General features: G+C 41.5%; 1 protein-coding gene across 2 annotated transcripts in view; it reads left to right on the forward strand.

The window, feature by feature from the left end:
* The window catches only part of ADAMTS2 (ADAM metallopeptidase with thrombospondin type 1 motif 2), a 162,568-nt gene that overhangs the window by 62,863 nt on the left and 76,172 nt on the right, over nt 1-23,533 (forward strand). The window contains exon 2 of one of the 2 annotated variants that reach the window (XM_034778501.1): nt 14,793-14,992. In XM_034778501.1, coding sequence (XP_034634392.1) covers nt 14,793-14,992 — 200 coding nt within the window. Of the gene's footprint in view, nt 1-14,789; nt 14,993-23,533 lie in introns of both variants that reach the window. The other variant, XM_034778500.1, reaches the window with a different exon arrangement.

The following is a 23,533-nucleotide window of genomic DNA, read 5'->3' on the forward strand; positions in this document are numbered from 1 at the left end:
ACGTTGATTGAAGTTCCCCATTAGAACCAGGGCCTGTGATCGGGAAACTTCAGTTAGTTGTCTGAAGAAAGCCTTGTCTACCTCATCCGTCTGATCCGGTGGTCTATAGCACACACCCACCACGACATCACCCTTGTTCTCGCCTCTAAACTTAATCCAAAGACTCTCAACAGGCTTTTCTCCAGTTTCATACTGGAGCTCTGAGCAATCATGCAACTCCTCCACCTTTCTTCCCATACCTGTCCTTCCTGAACAGTTTATACCCATCCATGACAGTGCTCCAGTCATGTGAACTGCCCCACCAAGTCTCTGTTATTCCGATCACATCATAGTTCCTTGATTGTGCCAGGTCTTCCAATTCTTCCTGCTTGTTACCTAGGCTTCTTGCGTTCGTGTACATGCACTTAAGATAACTAGCCGATTGCCCTACTTTCTCAGTATGAATCAGGAGGCTTCCCGTCTTGTACCCTCCTCCTTGTGTTTCCTGCCTGTATCCTACTTCCCCACTTACCTCTGATCTTAGGTCACCATCCCCAGCGAACCTGAATTCCTCCCTGAAATATGAAGTCAGAAGCGTCTGGGGGACAAGAACTTGTTTGCTTGGGATGAATCCAGCACAAATGTGCCAAGTCAAATGGTTTTTCTTGCAGACTACATATTTTTGGTCTTTTTTTCACATGGCAACTCTGCCGGTTTCCTGAGTTTCTCTGAAGCTGTGGGAATTGTAAATGAAAGTACAGAGTGATTTGTTCATGTTAAGAAATTGTCCTGGCACTCAAATGCTTCAGTGTGATCTCTTTCACTGACTCCTCTCCTAATTTAGATTATCCAGATACAGATGTTCTCTCTCATTTTCAGAGCATTATCAGGTTTTTAGGATGCATCCGTTTAAAATATTTCTGGTTCAGTTGTCTGGAAGTGCCACCGGCATGAACCCATCCACACCACCTCAGAACTTCCATTAGATTTGAGATTTTGTTCCTTGCCCTGATGTCTCTGTTAGCCTATACTCTCTTGTTGCAGGGAGGAAGATTAAATTCTGAGGGAGTCAACATTTTGCTTGATCCTTCACTTTAGGAAAAAGTAGCAAGGATAGTACTTATTTGAATCTCACATTGTATCTATTACTGAAACCTGCTGTCTGAAATTCAGATCTTCTCTGTAGGGCAATGGTTTTCTCCTTTCTCTCTCAATCCTTTCTTTTGCATAATACCCTAATGATCACCCACCAGTAAAAAGCCTGGAAAGTTGAAAGATTCTCATATTGAGGCAGGCTGAGGTCTGTCACTCTGGGGTGGTTATGCATTTACTATAGCATCATTTCTCTCCAATTCAAAGCTCCAGCAGCCATATCCTTGTGATAAGGGGTATCTGAGACTGATGAGATATGCAATGGTTGCTGCGCTAATTTCATACCACAGCTTGACAATCATACTTTATGATTTCACCTTTAAAAGGTTTTTTCCTTTACAAGCTGCTTTCTCTTCCCTTCTTCGCACATTGTGTTTTATCTTTCACAGCATCCTTGTCTCAGCTGGCCACACAAAGTTAATATTTCCTAATTTTAGAGGGAATGAGGGATATTGCTATTGGCATGAACAGTGATGTGCTGTTTGCATAACCTCTGCGTGACAAGATGGGGACAGTAACATGAATGTGGTCAGCCTCTGGAAAAGGCAGAACTCCATTCAAACTGGAGGGTATGAGAACACCCATGATTAGGTATGATACTCCCACATCAAATATGAACCCTCAGAATTTGGGCAAGATTAGTCGCTCTTTTTCTTTTTTTCCTCCTCCCTCCTTTGGCTATTCCTATGTAGTAGCACAGTTGGAGATATTCACAATATAATCTCCAACCCTTACAAAGAACTCAGGGATGGGAAACTTTGCAACATTATGTGACTTTGCAGGATTCGGAGGGTTGCACCTAATTTCCATACTTTTAAAATCAATGTATACACCCACGGTATTTTCCTGTAGCCAAGCCCTCTGTGCTAGGCTAAGAAGCTGCTTGTTGCTTGAATACATCAGTTAAAAGGAAAAACCCAAGGCATGCAGAGAACCACTAGAAGATTAGGGATGTGATATTTGCCTGACCTGGTGCTGAACCCTGTTCTCCTCCCCAAGGCTCCCAAAACTTTGGAGACGTGTGTTATTCTGCTTTGTAATCATGTTATAACATGCTAGCAATGTAGTTTAAAGACTACAAGCCTGACTCTTCTCTCACATCTACTTAGTTAACACTGACATAACTCCATTGAGCTACAATGTAGTTACTCCCAATTTACTCTAGAGAAAGTGAGAGGAGAATTAGGCCCTACCAGCTGGAAAACTTATGATATTTCTGATCCAGGGTGGACAACAGAAATACAAGACAAACAACCACAACAGCAACCACATGAATGTTTCAGAAACTTTAAAGGATCGGGGGAAGTTTGGTTCTAAAATATGCTGAAGGTTTGGGGTAATTCACCCATCGCTAGTAGAAGTTTGGTATAGGGTTGAGCTTAAAGCTTTATGCTAGAAGAAAGCATATAGCTAAGATAATCAGAATCTGGTAAACCAAGGGGGAAGAACACCTAAACATGAGAGACTGGTTTCTGTTGAAGCTGAATGGGATAAAACCAGCTGGTGATGTCATTTTTCTTATAAAACTGAAAACAGTGGAAGAAGTGATGGGTATTGATTAGTGCCAGATTCAATAAATACACTATGCAGCTGCCACACTTGGGGGGCCAGGTAAAACTACACAAGCCCCAAACAATGCATCGTGTGTAGTTTTACCTGGTCCCCAAACAATGCATCGTGTGGGACTTGTGGGAGTGTCTGGAGCACTCAAGCCAAGCAAAGTCTTTTATTGATTATGCTCCTTTCATATCTTTTCTTCTTGCGTAATTGAATAAAACTTGTCAGCCAAGTAAATGCTATTTTGTACAACCACTTTAAAAGCATTCATTTTGAGCATTGATTCAGCCTTTCAAAGCTTCTCACTGAAAAGAATAGTGTAGATAGAACAACAGAGAACGTCCTTGAACAAGGATGCAGTGAGCAGTCTCCCAGTAGAAGTATGAAAATAATTAGTGTTTAAGCTTGTGATTTAACTATGTGGAATTATTTTTTTTACTAGTCGGATAATGCACATAATTTATATTCTTGTCTTAAAATTTGGGATAATAATACTGCCTTACTTTGCAGAAGTTTATGGGAGGATACATTCATTAGTAGTTAAGGTGTTCAGATACTACAGAAAGGGAGCTATGTTCGTTCCTAGGTTAGATAGTGTATGTCCAGGGTGCCTTTCAAACTATATAAACACAGAAGTGCTCAGTAATTATATTACTGATGTCTCTTATCATAGAATCATAGGACTGGAAGGAAAAGGACCTTCGTTATGTTTGACAGACAAATAGTCTTCATCTAAGCAATAATTTCTGGGAGAAACAAGTAAAAGAACATGTGTGTACATATATTTATAAAATATACAGATTTACAGCTGCTAATTAATGGGAGTGGCTTTAAATTAAATTTGTCCTGCATAATCTTATATCAGCTGTTTAACTTGCTGAAAGGCTTTTTAACTTTAAGCAAAATAGCTGCAGCCAAATCTTTTAGGTGAATAGACCAGATGGTACAGGTTCAAATGATCAGAACCAAGTATGTATATCAAAACCCCAACTCACTTTAGAAGCATGGGATTTCAAGCTAGTCACTGTGTTTTACCAGTTTTAGCATGTACATCCCAATCCAAATGTATTAATAAAGTGGTTTCATTGGTGGAGGCTTTGGGGTTTTGCATTCATTATGGAGAAGTAACAGATTAGGGCCTATACATTCTTTATACACTAAGTAGAATTCAGAATGCAGTGAATGTATCAAGCCCTGAGGCAACCTTCTGCTTTTACCTTAATATCATCTATATTTCTCTAATAGCAATAGACTTGTCTAGCCTTTTACCTTCAGCTAGGCTTAGTAACACTTTGGATAGTTTAATGACATTTTTTTAATATCTCAAGGTTTGCTATTGGTTATACCAGTGTAGTCAAGTAAACTATTCTAATAGTTTGCTGATATCCTTGTCACATATTAAAAAGTCATTAGCAGAAGAATCTGACTGAAAAAAAAGTATTTGTGTTATCTAATAAGAGGCATTTCCCCCATTTGGATCATATTTCATTAAAATACAAAGTTCTTTCACTAAAGGTTTTATTATATTTATGCTTAAATGGAAGCATTTTTCATATTCTTATCATGACTTTATACATTCACTTTCCAGATTCTTCATTTTACTTTCAGACCAAGGGCCCAATTCTCACTTAGCCTAAGGCCACTTTACAGGGCTTTGGAGGTGTAAAGGGGTCTCAAAGGGAGTATAAATATAATGTATTGCCTTTTTAAGGATGGTTTGCACTGCCAGAGCAGTGTAAAGTTTCCTTACGTAAATGAGCATCAGGCCTATATAACTTTGTTTTTTGATGCAATGGTTGGGCATGACTTCACTCCTTTAAGATAGTTCCTAAATGCATGGTAAGCAGTACTATCTGGTACCAGTCTAGCTTGTTTCACAGAAAAATTACCTCAATTTGATTACATAGCAAGCCATTCTAAAAGATGTACCTCCATCTTCTATAAGGAAGTCAGACATCACTGAAGCTGACCTGGACACCAATAATAAATCTTGTATGCATATTCTGAAATTACCACAATGTCAATGGAAGATAGATGGGGCAAAGAGGGAAATAAAAAATAGATCACATTTACAATTGGCATCCACAGTACCCTATGTCTTTGTGAGCCCACAGATATCAAGGCTGTGCTAATCTTAGCTTTTTAATAAAAATTACATCTATAGCACTTTTCATTGCAGAGAATTGAAAATTTTTCATGTTAACTTTTCCTGAAACTGGTGTGCTAGTCACATTCCCAGGGCCTGTACTTGATGGCTTGAGAAATACATGGCTGTGGTTTGCTTTGATTTTTTTGTAGGAGTTCATGGACTATCGCTGGGATAGTGCTATATGCTTCCCCCCCCCCACTCTTTTACGTTTGTATTATTTTAACCTTAATTTCATGATCTGCCTCCTCCAGAGTCACTCCACAATGTTTTGAGTATCCACACATTGCTTTTTCCTTTCATTATTTCTCTTCTTCCCTGATACACACTCATGATATGTGATGCATTTTGAAAGCCTCACTTCTCAGCTGTTGCCTGTAGGGTCCACATTTCACACCCACTAGTCCTAATAGAACAAAGCAATATTTATATCAGTTTGCCTTTTGTAGCACCTGACAGATTCTGAGTTCCAAATTTTTTTGTTTGTATAAATGTAAAAAAAAAAAAAAAAAGTCTTTGGCAATGTTTTTGAGATGCCTTGGGAATAAACCTCATGTTCATTTGCTCAAGAACAGAATGGTTTTACTTTCTGGACTTTTCTGTAATCATTTTGTATTGTAAGAACTCTCTCCTTCCCCAGAATTAGTTTCTTGCAGTCATATGGACAGTAGATTTACTCATCTTCAACTACTCTTGTTATTACAGAAGGTTAGCAATAAGGACATTATCAAACCACTAGTAATATTAGAGCTTATGACTCTGATTCAAATTCTACTATCACAGCTATCCAAGAGTATTATACGTTACAACATCCGTGTAAAGATTGAACTCATGATGCGATATGCATATCCCTTTCCTGTTGCTAATCTCATTTTATAGCTTTGTTCTGACTGCTGCTTTCTGGTCACAATATTCTGTAGAACAGGGGTCGGCAACCTTTCAGAAGTGGTGTGCCGAGTCTTCATTTATTCACTCTAATTTAAGGTTTCGCGTGCCAGTAATACATTTTAACGTTTTTAGAAGGTCTCTTTCTATAAGTCTATAATATATAACTAAGCTATAGTTGTATGTAAAATAAATAAGGTTTTTTAAATGTTTAAGAAACTTCATTTAAAATTAAATTAAAATGCAGAGCCCCCCCGGACTGGTGGCCAGGACCCGGGCAGTGTGAGTGCCACTGAAAATCAGCTCGCTCCATAGATCACCTAACCCTGCTGTAGAATTATAACAAGCTGATTGAGAACACATAAGAAAGTCAAGATACATGCATTTTTTCCCCATTAAAATTGTAAGAGTTTTTTTCTGTTCCTTTTTCAAAAACTGAAGACAGCTCATTATTTACGAAGCATTGTGTAGTTAAAAGATCCTTTTGCTTGGCAACAGCTCACTGTATAGGAGGAACAGGAGTTGATCATCTGGTCATATGGGTCATTGTAAAATATGATCAGATTTCTATTTATTTGTATTGTATTTAACATTTAAAAGTTTAGTTGAGTGATTTTCAGTTTATGATCATCTAGTTAGGACTTTTTCCCTCTTAAAATGTATTGTATAATTCAGCTTTTGAAATGTTAACTAAACATAAGCAGATTTTTTTGTTCTATGACTAGAGCTATAATGCATTTATAAAGTAAATGTTTGCTTATAACCTTTGTTATTTTTCAAAGGTGTTTCTGATCAGCTCTGGTGTATCGTGAATTTCTTTGCTTATTTTCCAGTGGTAGGGAACTGTAAATTTTGATTACTTGCAGGATTTTTTGTGTTTGTTTGTTTGCACTGTAATGAAATTTCATTTTCCCTTGCTGCAAAATACATGGTTTATAAAAAGCATTGACGAATCAGATTGAACTGTTGTAATTCAAGTCTTGTACCACGGCTTGGCATTTCATTCCATTACAATTGCAAATGAGGTTGTTGTACATGTCTCTTAAAGTGCCAGGGGTCACCTATCTCAGTCATTAAATGTGCTAATTCTCTGTAATTTACTCATGCTTTGCAGTATGGACTGAACATTCAAGTGTCTCATTGGCAGAAGTTAACTAGAATAGCCCTGAACCACTGAGCTTAAGACCATAGGGAAAAAATATTGTGGGACAATCCTGATCCCAAGATCAGAACCTGAGCAAAAGGGCATTGAACGTGAGAGTTATGTGGGGATTCATAGGGACAGAATCCTTTTTTCCATCTGCAAGTAGGTTCTGGGCCACACACACAGTTCTAGGGCTGGTGTTATGCAGGAGATCAGACAATGATCACTGTGGCCTTATCTATGAAAAAATGAAAATAAAGAATTTGCACAGAAACCGTAAAAAGAAAGCTGATGTCATAATTCTTTAATTGTTCTTGATTTGTGGATTCTAGGGCAACAGTCACAATCTTAGGCCCAAGCACGTGAGTAAGTGCTGTCTTGCTTGGGAATACTTTTCTGACCAGGGCCTTAAGGCTGTAGCATTTTACTAGTTCTGTACATAGTGTAGGATTTGTTTTCTCTTTGTTTAGGACACTTTTCAATTTGTTTTCACCTCTCAACACCTCTCTTCCATTTTAATTCACCTTGTTGGATTTGTCCTGTTTTCTTATGCATGATATATAGCATAAGAGTCCAAATGCAAACCGTGCTATGAAAAAGGAATTCATGAATTATGAAGAGGCTGTTGTGGTTAAGTAGGAGTTTAAAGAAGAAAACACAAATAGAGGGCATTAAAAACAAAATACAAAGAAAGTGGGAAGGAAGATGGTAGAGCAGACCTATAAAAACACATAGAAAAGTTAGAGATTTAAAAAAGAGTAATGATTAGCAATTGAGCCAGACACATTGCAACTAGGTGCCCAGCTAGCAAAAATAAAAAGCCATTGGGCTATTTAAAAATGAGGTTAGAGAAATTATATCATGGGATAAGGAGCAAACGTTAACTGCTGCTGCTTTTGTCTGTCTTTACAAAGGAGGCAGGTGGCAATCTCACTGATTTGATGTTCAGTTCCCCAGGGAGGACAGATGCGTATTTAAGTAACATAAAATTAACAGACTTAATTTGGAGATCCGTTGCTCATGGAGGACAGTTAAAATGGGTAGCATGCAAGTAATGGGGATGATTATAAAAATGTTAGGTGCAATTTAAAGGTCTTGACTCAGAAGAGCTGAAGAAGTAGCTAGAGGGTTGTGCAAGTTAAGCATGTGTCAAGGGTGCCTGAGTATGGTACTTTCCCTTCTCCCAATCCAGCAGTAAACATGAGCCAGCTAGCTCAGCAGCAGGGCAGATCTGCAATTTACAGCAGCTCGGTGGAAGTGACAGGAAGCCTAACTCAGGGGTTTCTTCAGGAGCGTGCCTGTAAATACTAGCATCGGATCCACTGAGTCAGAAATGCTGATCTTTGTGGCTTGTTGTTTCACAATGAGAGGCATTTTGCACCATGTTACTGTTGTTCTTGTTACTAAGCTATCGGCAGAGGAAAACGAGCTGCATTTTTAAGTCCGTTGGACAATCAGAGTGTGAAACTTATATATTTAAAAATAAATTGCAATGGCTTGTCCTATCCACATGTCTCAGACTGTGACTGCCTGTGTGAGGTAGTATTTTCTTTTCAGGCTGCCTGTGTTGGGTTCTGCTCTGTGCTTTGCACAACGCGCTGTTTCACTTTCACTAATGTGGGTCTTTCCTAGCAGGAGCAAGGTGAACATTTCCAGAAGAGGTTATTTGTTATCTCTTGCAAATGTTAAGAGTCTACTCTGGGGAGATGGAGCACAGAAATTGGCACCGATAATTAGTGGGTGGTATTCAGATATGCAGAAGTTGCTGCAAATGAGCACCTCATAGAGAGACCTTGGGATAATTTACTAAAATATGGTGCAGTCCGAGGTAACTTTTGGAATGTTATTGCACAAATCGCATGTGCCTGGGGGGCTATATGGAAGGTGGCACGCTGGAAATCTGAAGAGGCAGTTCAGACTCTTATTTTGTTCTTATTTTTCCCTCTCTCATTTCTGATACTCGATAATTAACAGAGCAGGAATGTGATGGTCTAACAGTAAAATTACTGGTGCAATTAATGAAAGTTGAAATGTCAAATCTGGGGTTAGTGGACCAGTATGATAAAAGACAAAATGCAGCCTCAACCTGCCATTGAGAAATCACGGATTTATTACAGATGCATCTGCTTCTCATTTATTTTCCCTGTTACTGGATATAGGTGTTATTTATTTTGGATCTTTTGTTTATTCTGATTTAAACATAATTTGTCAGGGATGAGGGGTAGAAATAATTTAAAGAAATGAATGTAGCAGTACACCATCCATTAGACCGTGACAGTGAGATGAATAATGATCAAATGAGTAAATCAAATGGAGGCATCTCTAGCAGCCGCAGGATAATCAACTAGGAAAAGATACTAAGTAGGAGGGCAGAATATGTAGTTACTGTGACAAGTGCTTTGTATGACTTGTGAACAACAGTGTGTGGCAGTGCCACCTGTTGGAGCGCTGAGGGACAGTGCTGCCTGCTGGAGAGGGACGTTCTGTCCCACAGGAAGGATGTTGAACCAGATCCTGAGAGGTACTGAATACCTGTAACTCCCATAATTGTCTTGGAGAGGATACCACTTGGGGAGCAAAGATGAGATTGGCTGTGAAGAATTCATGCTCCAAGGAAAGGCTAAAGGCATTGGATGGCTTGCCTTCAAAGTGACTCATTGGAGAACTTCAATGGGAGTGTTTAGGACACTAAGGGACATAATAAGAAAAAGAAGAGTGAAATAATAAGGAATCCAGCAAGCAACTGGCTGCAAAGTTTAGTAAACAGAGAGCTAGGATCATCCCATGATGCTTTGCAGGATTATTCATGGCAGGAATATAGATGTTATGTGTAGTCAAGCCTCTCACCTCCAGAGTACCCTCTTAGGTCTGGACACGATACTGCAGGAGTTCTTCCAGTCTCGTGCGCCTTTGTCCATGTTGATTCCACAATGGCCTGTTGTTTTAAGTGGCCATACCCTCTAGTTGGGTCACTTCTCCATTTGGCTCTAACTGCAATGTCCAAAATAAGAAAACCCAAAGTCTAATGTCTTTAAGCCTGGCCTTCAACTACCATCTGGGACTTGTAGTTCTTGGCCTCATCCATTTCTAGTACTCTTATCTTCCTCTTTGTTCTCCTCTGGGTTCCAGCCCATGGACCCTGTGTTAGGTGGATAAGGACTAATCACTCTACCCCTTCCTTCAGCTGCTCCTGTTTTCTCCCTTGATGTGTTCACCAGACCTCTGGACAATGCTATACCCCCAATCCTACGGCTGTGTGGGTCTTTCCAGCTTCTTCTTAGCCAGCTACGGAGATGCTTCCATGAAGACCATTTTCTGCCCTGCTCTGCAGATGCTGGGCTGTATTGTGAGTATTTAGAGCAGTCAATATCTCACTTGTCCAGACTGAAGTTCCCCACAGACCTCCTTGTGGAACTGGGGTTGTGCCTTGGGTCCGCTGCAAGGCTTTTGTGAGCTTCCTTCAGCAGGCTAGTCTTCTCCTGCCAATGTCTCCCTACTGTGAGGGAAGAGGCAGCCTTTATGCTGCTCCCCTTCTCCCAACTCCTTCCCACTTGGTTGGGTGAGAGGCGAGCCATGCCCCACTCTCTCTATAAGGCTCCTAGCCCCTGGGCTTTAAAGGTACAGTTAAAGGATTCCCTCTCCAAGCATTATTCATTCCCAGGGCTGCTTCCTTTCTATCCCTATTCCCTTAGGTCTCTCTATCTAGATATCTATTGGATCTTTCAAGCCCTTAAAGGGCCATGGCAGTGAGGGGTGGGAGGGCTGATCATCCTGTCACACCACCTAGAAATCATTATTTTATTTTGATTTAAACACATAAATGGAAGGGAAAAAAACCAGACAGCTCTCCCAAGGACATCATCACAATTGTCGGAGAATAACAGAGTTCTCACTTTTTGTTTGGGTACAGATACTTTATTCTCTGCTTCCACACAGTCCATAAAAACAACAGAGCAGAGACTGATCTGTCAGCACCACCGTCAAAACTGCCTGTCATCAATGACATCAACACAATCCCCTCATCTCAGATCACGCCAAAGCATTCAGCCCCTCAGAGATCCAGTCTCCCTTGCCCTGCCAAGCACTGGAAAGAGAAACCATTTCTCCATATCATGTTCAGTAGCCTCTGTTTTGCCGTTTTTTATTATACCTATCTGTGTGCAAAGTAAACAGGACATGACTTGTAGCCATTGCCAAGCTAGTCTAGCGTTTCTAAAAAGCTTATAAGATTTACTGTCAAATTTCACAGTAACTACAGTTTGCCATAGTAGAGAACAAAAATACGGTTGCCACAAGATTTTGTAGTAAATCTCATGAGGTTTTGAGTGATTGCTAAATAATTACTTCTGGTTGCTATAAAAGATTACCACCAACATTTTTATGCAGGAATGCCCTATGAGATAGGGCTACAATGGGCTGTTTGAAGATTTTCAAACCCTGGTGAAGAATTCCCTTTAGGATTGCTAGTCTAGGGTTGTTTACCTGTCAGCCTGAAACTGTCAACTGGGTTTATAGGGAGGAACAAATTTTCCAGTTGAGCCATGGATTCTGACCAACTTAATTTCCAAAAACTTCAAGCTGCCCCAAGAGTTGGAGCCAATGGGAGCCTGCAGAATATGATTGCTGCATTCATTAGCTACATTTAAAGCTGTCTTTATCATAGGAAGAACTCCTGTTTGGAGCAGCGGAGGAAAGAAGGGGTACTGAAACAGGCATTCTCCCCTTCTGTTTGTGTCATCAACCTGTTGCATCTTGTTATTAACCAAGATTGTAAACTCTTTGGTGGCAGGGCCTTTGCTTTTATTACGTGGTTGTATGCCTACTGCAATGGGGTTCTTGTTCATAGATATTTAAGGCCAGAAGGGACCATTAGATCATCTAGTATCACCTGTATAATAAAGGACAAAGAATTTCATCCAGTTATTCTTGTATTGAGAACAGTAACTTGTGTTTGACTAATTCTGGAAAGACAAGGTGGGTGAAGTAATACCTTTTATTGGTCCAACTTCCGTTGGTGAAAGAGACAAGCTTTCAAGCTTACACAGAGCTCTTCTTTGGGTGGTCTGGGAAAGATACTCACAGATAAATACAAGGGTGAAAAAGATAAGGGGTTAACACATGTTACAAGAGACCATTTGAGGTGAAGGGGGCAGCTAACACTTCTACAGACTTGATAAGGGAACCCCCATCTTTTCATGTTCTGTGTGTGTGTGTGTGTGTGTGTGTGTATTATATATGTATAATCTTTCTACTGTATTTTCCACTCCATGCATCTGATGAAGTGGGTTTTAGCCCACGAAAGCTTATGTCCAAATAAATTTGTTAGTCTCTAATGTGCCACAAATACTCCTCGTTCTTTTTGCTGATGCAGACTAACATGACTCCCACTCTGAACCTCTACAGTTGTAGAATAAAGGAGGTTTAGTAGGTTACAAATTGTTGTAATGAGCCGTAAAACTAATGTCTTTCTTGAGCCCATGACTTTTGGTAACTAGCAGAGTTATGAATTTAAGCTCCCAGGCTTATCTTTTGAATGTGTTGTACAAGTTTCCTTTGAGGACAAGGACTGAGAGGTCAGATATAGAGTGATCGTTTTGTGAAAAGTGTTTGCCCATGGTGATGTGGTGTTTTTATCTTTTACCATTTTTCTGTGCGAGTTCATTCAAGAGCTGGGTGGTTGTTTGGTTTCACCCACATAGTTGTTACTGGGGCCTTTTGATACACTGGATGAGGTACAGCACATGTTGTGATAAGTATGTGTAGGACCTATGGCACAGCTGCTGCCGCCGGACCCCGGTTGAGGTTTCGTGGGGGAAATGTTTGCATTTTATTATGCATCATGCAGGTTCTGGGGCAGTTGAGAAGAGAGTATGCGCTACTCACTTCCTGGGTTCATCGGTAATCTCCCTGGACTCTAGGGAGATTATTGATGAACCCAGGAAGCTGAGTAACACATACCACCTCCTCAGCCACCCTGGAACCTGCATGGGGCATATCAAAAGCTAAGGTTCTTCTTCCAGAAGAGAGAAGAACTTTTGAATTTTCCCGTGGGGTGGCTTCGGGTCTGCAGATTGGCAACATGGCTGTGGCGGCTCCGGCTGGCCTGGGGCTCCTCTGGGCAGGTTGGGGTGGGCTCAGGGCTCCTCTGGCCGGAGGGAGGAGGGAGCATGGGGTCCCGGGACTCTGGCTATGGGATAGGGTGTGGGTACGGGCGGAAGGGGTGGAGCCAGGGGCTAACCTCCCCGAAGTGGGGCTCCACCCGCTGCCCATGCCTATGGATCTTGAAAGTTTTTTTATGGGTGGTATTGATCATCATAGCAGTAGGGATATGTCTGCAGGTTTTGCATGCGTTGTTATTGTCGGCTCTGGTGCCTTTTGAGTTGGTCCGTCCTGGACTGTGGGGAGCTTGCTTCCGACGATGAGCTTGGCAAAGTTGCTGGATTGTTTGAAGGCCAGGAAAGGGAATACTCCAGCCTTAATTTGAAGACTTCAAGTAATGGAGAATTGAGTGTAGGGTTAAGTGCCAATAATTTGTTTTAGTGGACACAGATCATTCATTAACTACAACCCTTTTTTTAAAATAATGATCAATATTGGAAACAAATAAATAATTAACAATAATAATGTTACCTAATTTTCTACCTGGGAGATTGTGCTTGTATTTACAGTAATTCAATAAGACAAGTCAAGTTGGGCACAAAGGATCAAAAGTTGTTTTAAAAAACATTTTAAATATATTTCTCATTGTATTTCTTTGTTATGTAAAATGCCCATGAGTTGTAGAAAACTTATCCACATCATTACTTTTCAGATAGATTTACATTTCTATGAATAGATCTAATATCTCTCTGCTGGCAGTGGTTTGTTTGTCCTCACATGGCTTAATGCAGAAAGCTTACAGGGGTAATTGCATTTGCAATGAAATTTGATCCTAGAACTGCGGAATCTGAATAATAAAAGGAAGGCGTATGGGCACAAATCCTCAAAAATATTTAGGCACCTAATTCCCATTAGAAGATCTGGGCCATTATCATATTTGCAGTTAGGGACAGCACCCCAGCTGAACAGTATCTTTATTCCAGAAACTTCTAACAACAACAAGGATTGTACTTCAAACAGGCACATGGTATATCAACATAGTAGCATGCTCTAGCACCGTCTTATTTGTTATGTATTTATATTGTGGTAGGTACAGGTGCCGGCTTCCTCCAGTTCCGGGGGTGCTTAAACCCTCCCCAACCCACCCCAGGCTCCGCCCCCACCCGCCTCCTTCCCCCAAGTCCCCACCCCTTCTTCCAAGTCCCCACCCTGCCTCTTCCTGCCCCAGCTCCACCTCTTCCTGCCCAGTTCCGCCCCCTCCCCCGAGCATGCCCCATCCCCACTCCTCCGTCTCCCTCCCCCTCCTGCACGTCGCAGAACAGCTGATCGCTATGGGCAGGAGGCGCAGTGGGAAGGAGGGGGAGAAGTTGATCAGCAGGGCCGCCAGCGGATGGGAGGCATGGGGGGCAGGGGAGCTGGCTGCCAGTTTCCATGTGTGCTCCCGCACTGGAGCACCCACAGAGTCAGTGCAGTGCCTACAGAGGTAGGGCCTATCGGCCTCAGCCCCATTGTCTTAGGCATTGTACACACATATAAGAAAGAGATGGTCCCTGCTCTGAAGAGCATACAGTCCAAGTATAAGGGGACATACAACTGGATGCCACAAAGAGATGGGGAGAGGATTCACATTTGTTGCAATGTGGATATACTGTAGGCCAGATTTTTCTCTTTGTTACACACGTTTAAATGCAGAATAATGCTAATGAAGTTACTTACACTGCTTCTTTTTCTGTCTCTCTATTTTATCATATTTTGTCTTTTCAATGAGGATTAAAACAATCACACCTTGATATACTGTTGACGGCCTATTTTTCTATTTAATTTCAGCAGCTGACCTGAGTAATCTGGATAACCTTGTCAGTATGCTGAGCCTCATTGAAGACCGAGTAAATAACTCAAGAAAGAGATATCGGAGGCATGCGACTGATGATGACTACAACATTGAAGTTCTCCTGGGAGTTGATGACTCGGTTGTACAGTTCCATGGAAAAGAACATGTACAGAAGTACCTTCTGACCCTGATGAATATCGTAAGTAACTTACCGCTATCTGCACTGAGGCCTGAAAATGAAATTAGAGTAAATTTACTTCACTTTAGCCCTTTGAATAGGACACGGTAGATCTTTCTCAATACAGGAAATAACATAAAATAAAATAACATAACATAAAAATTCAGCTTCCAGATAAGTATAAAAAAATAAAAAGTGGTGGCCAGGAACAGCACTGTCAGTGGGACCATTCCCATGCTTCAAGTTAAGCTTGTGCTTCAGTGCCATGCTGGACCAAAGCCTAGAGTCATGGAAGAGTATTTGGAATTCTGGGACTAGCACTGAAAAGCAGTCGTCATGCTTTAGGATGTATGTTCCCCTACCCCATGTTCCCCACAGACAAACTAGATATTATCAACTATGTTCTAATAAGAGATTAAAAACATTGATTGGGTTGTAAACTTATTTTTTAAAGTATTTGTCAAGATATCAAAAGACTTAATCACCCAACCATTGGACCAGACTTTCTTCACTCTGCATTTAAATATGTACAGTAAGCTACTTAGTCTTCTGAAACTGATATAATTTTTGCTCCATTGTTGGCATGTCTGGGTTTGCCTAACTGAATATGTAATCTTTTAGACGCCATCAGTGTAATAGACTGTGTATGGCTGTGGTTGTAGGGTTGCCAGGTGTCCGGTTTTTGACCGGAACACCCGATTGAAAAGACCTGGCGGCTCCAATCAGGACCACTGACCGGGCTGTTAAAAGTCTGGTTGGCATGGGGCTGGCAGGCTCCCTACCTGGCTCCATGTGGCTCCCCAGAAGTGATGACATGTCCCTGCAGCCCCTAGGCAGAGAGATGGCCGGGGGGCTCCACGCTCTGCCTCTGCCCCGAGTGCTGGCTCCTCAGCTCCCATTGGCAGGGAACCATGGCCAATGGGGGCTGCGGGCGCAGCGCCTGTGGGCAGAGGTAGCGTGCAGTACTGCCTGGCCACTCCTCCACCTAGGAGCTGAGGGACATGCCAGCCGCTTCTGGGAGCCACCTGAGATAAGCACTGCCCGCAGCCCGCATCCCCTCCTGCACCATAACCCCCTGCCCTAGCCCTGAGCCCTCTCCCATACCCAAATTCCCTCCTGGAGCCTGCACCCCTGCCCAAGCCTGGTAAAAATGAGTGAGTGAGTGAGTGAGAAATAGAGCAAGCGACAGAGGGAGGGGGATGAAGTGAGCGGTGGTGGGGCCTTGGACAAGGAGGGCAGGGGCAAGGCCTCGGGGGTGGGGCGGGGATGGGGCAAGGGTGTTTGGTTTTGTGCAATTAGAAAGTTGACAACCCTATGTGGTAGTGATAAATTTAGACACAAGTATCCATTAAATATAATAGGGTAGAATTTGACAGAAGACATTGACATATTTAGTCTGTGACTGAAAGAATTTGACTGGTAAGGGTTTAGACTGATCACAGAGGCTGAATGTCTTGATAGATGATTTTTGGGCACTTTGCAGAATGTGGAAGTTGAAACGTGAATGGTGGTTGAAAACACTGGGAATATTTCTGCCTGGAGCATAATTTTTAAAAATGTTATTTGATTACGAGACTCTTATCTCTGCATGGAGTTTTAAACTGACTGTCCAGATATATAACACTAATCTGACAATGTCATCTGTAATTTTTAGACTCTCCTAGTGTATTTTTCCAGTGACATCATGGGACCTCCAACATCTGTCCCCCATCATGCAGTCTTTCTTTCAGCACATTACAGATGTTTAAGGAGCTGCTTATGCTGTTTTCTAGTCTGATTTTGGTGGTCTCTAAAAGACCCATGCCAGTATCCCATTGTGTGATTTATCAGTTAGAACAGTGATCCATAAGCATTCCAGGTCATGAACTTCTGAATTGTGTGATAGCTAAGCAAGGAGTGGTAGTAATGATTGGCTGTCTTTCTGAAAAAATATACTTCAACTCAACCACAACATGATGCAGGAAGTGGTGGGTGGGGTCTTCTGCTTTTCTTTTGCAGGAAATTAGACTAGATAATCCCAACGGTCCCTTCTGGCATTAAAATCTATGAATCTCTGTTATGGCTGCTCTCCCCTTACTTATATTATTATTCCTGGTGGAATTCTGCACCATTGCACATGCGCAGAATGTATGTCCCTGCCGATTTCTTTACTTCCCTGCAGAAAAATGGCTTTCTGATGGGAAAGCAAAGGGAAGCCACAAGAGCGTTCATGAGACCCCCCCTAGCAGTATGTTCCGGGTGCCCAGGGCAACCGGCAGAGAGGCAGATCACTGTGGGGCAGGAGCGGGACTGGGGAAGACCTGGCTAGTGGCTTCTATCTTGTGCCGGGCTCAGCTGCTAGTTTCGGCTGGGCTGGGGAGGATGGGACTTCCTCTTCCCCTGCACGGCACCTGGGGCTGGGTCAGACCCACCCCCAGATTTTTCCCCTCTCTGTAGGAAGCTCTGCAAACTCTTCCCCCGACCCCATACTTACTGCACTCATCGCTCCTTAGCAGTAGGGGGAGGGATCACTGTACAGGGAGCTGCTCCCCCATTTGCGCAATCCCGTGCATCCAGACCCCTCATACCCAGACCATCCTGTCGAGCCTCACCCCCAACACACCCAGAACCCTCCCTGATGAGCCCCACTGCCCCTGTAGCTGGACCACCCCGACGAACCACCTGCCCCTGGATCCCCACCCCACTGAGCCCCATTCACCCAGCATCTGGACCCCCTGATAAGCCCTCCACACCAAGACCCCCCTGCTGAGTTCTATTCCCCCCACACCGTGACCCCCCCCACTGGATCCCAACCACCTTCACCTGGAACCCCCTGCAGAGTCCCATTACCATTGCACCCAGAACCCCCATTGAGCTGCCCATACCCAGATTGCCCCACACAGAACCCTCTTAACTTTTAAAAAATAATTAAAAGTGGTTTAGTGATGTTTATATTAAGTCTAGTGATTAAAAACTAATTTTTATTCCATTCTAGTTTTCCTTTCAAGCATAACTTACACACACCTGTTCCCCAGGTACATTCTCACATTCTTGCATAGTCTGATTTCCTTATCTGCAGTCCTTATTTAATGCTGCCATTAACCCTTATTATTCCTACGTACTTCCCACAAGAAGGAACCACGACTGAAACCTACAGGCTCTATCAGGACAGCCCCTAGATATTGCAAAGTGGGGATACTCTAAATGAATATGTTACAGGAAAATACAGAATCATAGAAGTTAGAAAAGAACTGCTTGGTCCCCTTTTCCATCTCCCTGCTACTGCTGGATTTTTCTGTCAACATTTTCTTCAGGGTTCTGTCCAATGTGTAGGTTAGAATACTTCTAGGAAGGGTGCTGACACGAATTCCTTAGGCAGACTCTTCAATAGCAATAGATTGTGCTGTCAGCAAACTTTTTCCTGAGAACCAGCCTAAATATTTTCTTAGCTCATCTTTATTCCATTTTTCTTGGACACAGCTCTTTAGACCACCCCAGAAACTGATCTCCTGCTTGATGTTTACCAGGGGCTGCAGAGCACCACTGAAAGCATGTGTGTGCAGGAAATTGATTTGCCCCACCACCACCTGACCCTCCTCTTCCCCTGTCAGGCATCCCCTCCCCTCGACCCATGAGCCCTTCCACAAATCCCCTCCAAATCTGAGTGAGTGGCATTGCGACCTGGTGCATGACGTTGCAGCACCACTCAGGTTTGGTCCAGCGAAAAAGTGGTTGGCCTGTGGCCCGGGTGCCACCAGCCCCCAGGTCTGTGGCCTATGACATTTAAATGCAACCCTTTAAATGCCATGCAAGTCCAACCTTCTTTATAATCTAGCCAAGATAGCCATAATTTGTTGCTTTATTTCTTTAACTCATCCCCTCCACTCCCCAAAATAATTTTGTTAATACTTTCTCAGAAAAGACAAGAGACCGCATACTAAATGTTTTGGCCACACCGGATATTGTCAAAAAAGTGACTGAGGGTGAAGTGAAAGTAGATGCTGCCAAACTATTTGATTGGGTGACAGATTCCAAAGGAAAAGTAATAAGTGAAAGCAAGTATACAGTAGAACAATACTCATAGAAAAATTAGGAGAAGAAATGTATTTATGCAGAGTGCATTAATGTGTGCTGCAATGCAAACCGCAATGTACTGTAAAAAATTAGCAGAAATATGGCATTAAAATATAAACAGTCATTAAGAGGGAAGGTCACTACAGGACAAAGGTGTGGACACTGGAATTTGTCTCTATTTGTATAAGAAAGGAAGACCGATGGCTTTCAAATAATATAAGGAGTTGGACCCAAAATAACATAACAGACTTGGGCTCAATCCTAATCCTGCTGAAATCAGTGGGAGTTTTGCCATAAACTTTACTGGGAGAAGGACCAAACTACTGATGTTTAAATAGAAAGGATTGGATACAGAACAAATCAGGAAATGCAGTAATTGAGAATTTGGCATAAAATATCCTTTAGACAAAACATTTCATTCCACAAGCAATAGAAACACTGCATAGAATAAATCTGCCCAAACAACCATTCAGAACAAAAAACCAGCTATGCCACACCTAGGCTGTGTCTATACTAAAATTTTTATTCACTTTTCCCATTGCAGTGCTGTGCCAGTGCCCCACCATCTATGGTACCAATGGCAGGAGTTCTGGAGTATATTAATGTGGTGTCATCAAATCCAGCTCAGCACAGGTGTAGATGACATGGCGGTTGAAATGCTGATTGCTGATATTTTCAAACAGAGGGGATAAAAATGTAATCTGACCCCGATAAAAAATGAGTACAAAGAAATAAGACAGACCAAACCACCTTTCCCTGCTCAGTGATATCTCAAGTGTGGGCATTATTTACTTATTGTGTTTTCCAAATAAGGAGACATAGCGATACTCTGCCATCAATACCAATGAGCAAACAACCCACTGAAATAGAACATTATGTGAAACGAAAGATGTGAAACAGGGCAGAAAACATGTATTGAAAAACATATAACAATTTAACAAGCCCTCAGGACAGTCCCTTCCACGGGTCATATAAGTGCATACACACACTTAGAGTTATGAATATTTGTGGTGTTAGCTTCCTCCAATAACAAGCTATAAAGTATGAACTAAAGACCAATGTGAGTCGGGTAAAAGTGTTTACTGTAAGACAACAAGATGATTGAAGAAGTTATAAAACCCATGGCTTATAAAATAATCAGTGAAGTTGAATTCTCCATGATGAACTGATTCCTGAAGGCTAAATCCCTGTGATAACTCACCTTACCATAAACATGGAAAGAAGGGAACCTAAACAAGGTTACTTTTCCCTGCTTTGTTAGGTTATACTGTATGCAAAGGGCATTAGCAGAAGGGTGTCCCTAATTAACCTTTCTCTGTGTGGTTGGGTGAGGCCCCAATGCCAACCCAATCAAACCAATATTTTTTTCAAGCCCAGTGTAATGACTTATTCAGTAAATCTGTTTTACACTGGCTAGGTGACAGGTCAATGTTGACACCTAAATGTCCATAAAGGGAGGAAAATCCAGGGGCTGAGGTGTCCGGAATGGCCCGAACAGCTACTTTGATTTTTTTCCCCCCATAATTTGGAAATGAAGTCACAGTCCAGCTGTAACTAATGGTGATAAATGCCAGAGGATTTTTCACACTGTGGGCTGCAGCTAAATCATAGCCTGGCTAAGCTATGAGAGTTTCAGTGGAGTGGAGAAGGCCATTTGCCACCTCATTTTCAGGCTCCAAACATTTCCAGATACAAAATCTCTTGTTTCCATTAACACCTTGGTACCTCCCCACAAAATAGTTTAAGCCTTTTCAGTGCAGTCTTTTAAGCAAATACTGCAGTTTTCACTTTATAGAGCCCCTCAGTAGCAGCCTGGTACCCTTGCCATTTCTCCTGCACATGGTAGTATGGTTTCTACCATGTAGGACATTGTCTTGCAAGGTGCGCTCTGTACCTCAAAAGACTGGGTTCACATATCGGTGACACGTTAACTTCAGATTTATCGTTATAGCAGTTGTGCTGTTGTATACAACAGTATGTAATATTACTATTTATGATGGGGCACCCACTCCTTGGAGTAAAGCAGAAGTGATTAAATAGCATATTGAAATATCTTCTTACTATGTAGTCTACATGAGGGTGTGGAAGACACTCTTACTTCTCAAGTGAAGACAACAAATGTCAGAGATTCTATTAATCCATCTCCTTTTGCCATGCTTTCTCTTGGAGAGGTGTTTAAAGTACACTAGGAAAAATTGATTGTCTGGAGAGTCTTATGATTTATTGTGAAATAGAAATTGCATACTACATGAAAATAGGGGAAGAAGAACTGAGTGTTTAATGGATAGTATAGTAGTGGTTTTGACATTGGTGACACCCAGAAAGTGCCATTTGTGCCAAGGTTCTCAAACCATTTCATAATTTGATTACAAAATGCTTTCAAGGTTTAAGCAGTACTTCCACTGCCCATTTCTGCTGGCCATGCAAGGGGGTAATCTATGCTTTAAAATGTAGTCCCAGCAGCCATTTTTCTGAACCGGACTTTGAATTTTGGTGATAAGGAGGGTTTCAGCCTCTAGATCCAACTCCTCCACACTCCAGTTTTGAATCTGGGTTCACATCCAAAACTGATGATACCGTTTTCTGGATGAGATGCAGCCCAAGATGGCAGAAATCTAGTTAAAATATCTGATTTCCGTCATTCAAAATTGCTGAAGTCTCAGGAGATTGGGTAACCTGGTGAGATTTTTCAACATGTCAGCTCTTAAGGGTCATTACCACCCACCCTGAACCTCTGGGTTAAGTCTCAAGCTCACCTCAGAACTTGATCCTACACTCAACACCATCTCAGAATTGCCATGGAGGTATTTTATAGCTAGGTTCCAGATATTTGTAGGTTTACACAATCTGTCTCCCAGGACTTAATGGATAAGTAGTTTATCAGATTTCTCCTCCACAGAGTGTTTGTCTCTCATGAATACTCTCACAAAGTAGTCTTTCAATTTCTGTGCAAATTCTGTGTCTTTTGTCACAATGATTATCCTTGCCCATTGAGGTTCTATTTTCTCTCTTTACCCTAATGTATTTATCTCATTCCCTGTGCTGAAATCTCGCTTCAGGCACCTCATTTTGTGATGTTGGCATGTCTCCTACTACAACTTTTTGGGAAGAATTTGAGTGAAATCTGCATACATTGCTGATTTCAGACTTTATGAAATCTTAGGAGCCTAAGTCCTATTGACTTACAGTGAGACTTAGGCTCCTAAGGGTGAGATTTTAAAAGGTATTTGGGTGCCTAACATTGCAAATAGGCACCCATTAGGTGCCTAACTCTCATGAAAAGAAATCACTGGGAGATAGGTGCATTGGGCTTTTGAAAATCTCACTAGATACCTATTTACTTCCTTAGGTTCATCAATACTTTTGAAAATCTGACCATTAGTGGTTTTTGAATATGTGATCCTTTGTCTTTAATAGGATGTACTTTATATAGCTATCATGTGCGAGAATTTAACTTTTGTAGCTTTGGCGGATGAAAGGTGAAGATATTCTGATGCAGAACAGGAAATCCTAAATGAGTGGAAAGGGCAGAAAAGTCATCATTTTAAACTGACAAATTGATGAAAGCCTGCAAAGCATGTCTGATTCAAGCTGTTGGAAAAGATGATGATTGAACCCTTTGAAATAATAGTGTACTCTGTCAGCAGAATCATATTTATTAAACGGGATAACATTTTTAGGGGAGGGAGGATATTTCAGTAATACTTAAAGAAAAAGGTGTGCATTTTAAAAAAAATCAAATCTGTATACACAGGTATTCATTATTTCAAGTAATTTATTTCAACACATACTCTTTAAGTTTGAGCTAATTCTTAATAATTATGCAGCTAGTAAATGTAGATCTAATACTATACACCCAGATTTTAATTAACAATATTTAAATTAGAGCTCATGTGTGCTTTGAATGTCTGTTTGGATGTTAACTCATCATTCACAGGATTCTAAGAATGAATACTTTTGAACTGTGGAAAATATAGATTTTGCCTGTGCCTCAGTGATTTTTTTTTTTTTTACTATCTTTGTTGCTATATTTTAGCAAAAGTTGTGTGTGCAATTTGACATCTGACAGATTTATTGGGAAATGTTGTTTACTGAACTCTTAGAAGTTTTACTCATTTCTATGGTGGCTTTCAGGTGTAATTTTCAACAGTATGAAGGCTGGATTAGATGTGCCTAGTTTTTTCCCATGAATAAAACTGGTAGCTTATAGTGATGAGCAAACCTCCCAAAGTTCAGACACTAGTGTGAGCTATATAAGTGCCTAAGATGGAGGTGGGTGGAAATGTTAAATACTAGTAAAGTATCTTAAACTTTAAAGGGTCATTCCAGCAACTGAAACTTGCACTGACAGGGTGTTTTCAGATCCTCTTGCTCAAGAACAGGGGATGAGAGTGAGGCACACTGACTTCCCACATATGTTTACCCTTGCGGAACTGTGGGTTTCTCGGCCATTCCCCATTAGCTTTCTGGAAGAGTAGCGTACGGTTGTGCCCAAAAGAGAGACCCTGG

The sequence above is a fragment of the Trachemys scripta genome, chromosome 8, assembly GCF_013100865.1.
Source record: "Trachemys scripta elegans isolate TJP31775 chromosome 8, CAS_Tse_1.0, whole genome shotgun sequence".
Lineage (NCBI taxonomy): Eukaryota > Metazoa > Chordata > Testudines > Emydidae > Trachemys > Trachemys scripta.